The sequence below is a fragment of the Volvox carteri genome, assembly GCF_000143455.1.
Source record: "Volvox carteri f. nagariensis unplaced genomic scaffold VOLCAscaffold_44, whole genome shotgun sequence".
In the NCBI taxonomy this organism is placed as follows: Eukaryota; Viridiplantae; Chlorophyta; class Chlorophyceae; order Chlamydomonadales; family Volvocaceae; genus Volvox; species Volvox carteri.
This window is the reverse complement of record NW_003307587.1, coordinates 28,983-32,135: the sequence shown is the minus strand read 5'-3', so window position 1 is coordinate 32,135 and position 3,153 is coordinate 28,983. Positions and strand designations below refer to the sequence as shown.

At 55.5% G+C, this 3,153-nt stretch overlaps 1 protein-coding gene across 1 annotated transcript in view; it reads left to right on the top strand.

Moving 5' to 3' along the window:
- VOLCADRAFT_95425 (uncharacterized protein) overlaps window positions 1-3,153 on the top strand; it is a gene marked incomplete at both ends in the record, with an annotated part of 18,545 nt that overhangs the window by 14,216 nt on the left and 1,176 nt on the right. The window contains 4 exons of the mRNA XM_002954601.1: window positions 499-788; window positions 948-1,137; window positions 1,786-1,995; window positions 2,775-2,894. Coding sequence (XP_002954647.1) covers window positions 499-788; window positions 948-1,137; window positions 1,786-1,995; window positions 2,775-2,894 — 810 coding nt within the window. The remainder of the gene's footprint in view (window positions 1-498; window positions 789-947; window positions 1,138-1,785; window positions 1,996-2,774; window positions 2,895-3,153) is intronic.

Here is a 3,153-nt window from a genome sequence, read left to right as displayed (position 1 = left end):
GAGCTGGGAGGGCTGGGTGAGGTGGGTGAGGTGGGAGAGGTGGGAGAGGTGGGAGAGGTGAGAGGAGATCCCCTCACTCCCAGCTGAGCCAACGGAAATCCACTCTACTCCCACCCTACTCTCACTCTACTCCCCGGGTCCGTACTGCCGATCTGGGCTTTCCCTAAGCCCTATATTCCCACAAGTACATACAAATATAAACATACATGCATACGCGACCGATGATGGGAGGTAAAGTGCCCCTAGTCGATGCACGGTGGTGACCTGGGATAAAATGAACTTGCGGGCTGACCAGGAATGGAGTTGCGCCGCCTTTGATCCGGCAGATTCCTTTGATGCCGGTGTTGGGTACGGAACCTGAGCAATCCAGTGAGAAGTTGGCTAGTGTGACTGGATGAGGGTGCCACGAAATACCGGGGAAGGCAGGGTCTGCCAGGTAGTGGCCGCAGGGTGAAGATATGACCCCTTGTCCCACACGTCATACATACGCACATGCAGGTCCTTCTAAGCAGCACGACCTTTGCAGAGCTGCGACAGGAGGAGTCGTTAGGCGCCCGCCATAAGGCCGCCGGTGGAGGCGGTGGCAGTAGCCGTGGCAATCGCCATGGCAGTAGCAGTAGCCATTCGACCTGCCGTAGCAGTGGCAGCAGCCAGCTCCTAGTGATACATATGGGGCAACATGAGCTATTAGAAGGCGAGGAAGTGGGGCTGGCGCCCCAGCAAGTGTACCAGGCGGTGGCGTCACCGCTGATGGGCCGATTGGCCTTGCTCCCGCCTCTGAAAGTCAGGTGGGTATGTGGCGTGCTGCAGCTGTTCATGGTGAGGATGATGATATAGATGGTAGGGGAGTGCGGGGGAGGGGGAGGGGGAGAGGGAGGGGGAGGGTGACAAACCTAAATCCAAATCCAAACCCAATGCGCTCATATCCTCCTCCGAAACCTACTCAGGACAACCTTCGCCCCGGGGGTGCTGGAGGCCCCTGTTGGCGCGGCGGCCGTTGCCTTCTCGTACACTGTGGGCGCAGACAGCCTCATGTCGTGGGACGCTAATGTAGCCCGGCAGGCCCTGAGCCTCCTAGAAGACACGTTCGCAGAGGAAGTGATGCGCGTCAACGCAGCAGGCGCTGGCGGATATATCGTGAGTCCGACGGCCGAAGTAACACGTACCTACATAGCTTGTATTTATGTACAGGATGCACGTCCAGGCGGTAGTTGTACTGCGCATGCACAGTACATCGTGGAATGCGGTATGGATAGCAGCAGCAGCAGCAGGACCAAGGATATATAGCAGCGACAGCAGCAGTAGTAGCAGTAGCAGTAGTATTAAGCTACAAGTTCCGCACGAATACGGGGATGTCCGTCAAAGCCTGATTGGGGCCCATGGACCAGCAGTGCAGTAGTGGTGTAGCAGAAGGGTCGTATAGCTTGCTTGATGCCAGCAACGACATGTCTATTTGCAATAGTTCATACCACACACACCCAGCAGCAGTAGGAGCAGCAGCAGCAGCAGCAGCAGCAGAAGGAGCAGCAGCAGCAGCAGTAGGAGCAGCAGCAGCAGCAGGAGCAGCAGTAGCACGTGTGTGGCATCTGGCTCGTAACTCACGCTCAGCCCGTGCTGGGGGTGCTTGGTGCCATGGCCCATGGCAAATTCCCGACGACCCTGCTGCTGCTGCAAAACTACTGACGCCGCTGCTGATGCTGCTGGTGCCTTTGCACTTACCATTGCCCGTACCACTGCCGTACCATTGCCGTACCACTGACGTCGCCAATCCTCTTATTGTTTTAGGCGGAAGCCAGTGGCGGTTTGCTCCTGACGGCGTTCACTGATCCGACCTTGGCGGTCTCATGTTGCCTGGCGGTGATGACGGCCTTGCCGGGGCTTTCCTGGCCGGGAGCACTACTGGGCCATGCTCTTTGCGAGGAGCTGACGGTAGCTGGGCTGGACGAGACCTGCCAACCCGTGGAGCGCGTGCTGTTCAGAGGACTTCGGATCAAGGTAGGTGCGCATAGAGGACCAGTTGGGAGCGGTCGGAGCTGCAGAGTGGGATGGTTTACCACCTTCACAGGGTTTTACCTTTTCATCTCGCATCGTGTGCATATGTATGTCTGTGTTTGGATAGCAGGGATGTACATGTGTATATAGATCTGTTTTTTAATGTGTGTACGGTGTTATTACTCTAAAGGATAGTGCATGGGTTGTGCTAGGGGTTAAGGGAAAAAAACCTAAACCCCGTTTTGTGTTACATGTTGCGTATATTGTGTGTACCGCGATTGGGGCTGATAATTTTCAATGCGCATCTTGGTGTGTTTTGTTATTGTTACAGAGTTTGAGACTTCCGGGGGATCAACGTTTGGAACACATTTGGATTGTCATGTTTATCTAGGATTGAACACCACCACAGCAGCACCATCCACCATATTACAACACTGTACTATATGCCATACGAACTGCAAATTCAACGCGGTTACTTATGCCTTCTAGGAGCCCTCCTCATCGTTTTATCCGAACTTCAACAGAGGAGGGTTTAACAGTCACCACCAATCCAGCTTGCGAATCTCGATCCATCAACTCTAACCTCAGCTCCGCATCTCAGCAGCTAGCCATAAGCCCACGCGCCGACGATGTTCCACCCAGAAGAGATCTACCCAGAAATCGACCTCAGGAACATAAATGGCTCTTCCAGTAGGTCTCCAGACCAGACCGTATGCGTATCTTGGTATGTATATCTATAAATGTGGGCTGTGCCTGACCCAGTGTTTACTACCTGGTTGCAGGCCGGATTGGATTATGGTCCCGTCAGGGCCGCCGTCAACGCCGCCACGGGCCGCCTGTCGTACAGAGGCCGCGTCATGAACCGGGCGGCAAGGATAGCCGGCAAGGCCACGGCTGGGCAGGTTGGTGGGGAGCTGGCGTGGGGCTAGGGCCGGGGTAGGCTGGCTGTGGCTCCGTTGCTGCGGCACCTGGGGTTTTCTCACGTGCCGTGTTGCCGAGGGGTTGCGTTGGGTTTGGCTTTCCGTGCCAGGAAGTTTCATGCTGTGGTGGCGCTGCCTCTTCTTACCATACATATATACTTGAATCCAGCTTTATTGTCTGCGGTGATATCATTTCGTTCTCTGCGCTTTCCCTATCGCTGTCTCCCCTCCCCTCCCCTCC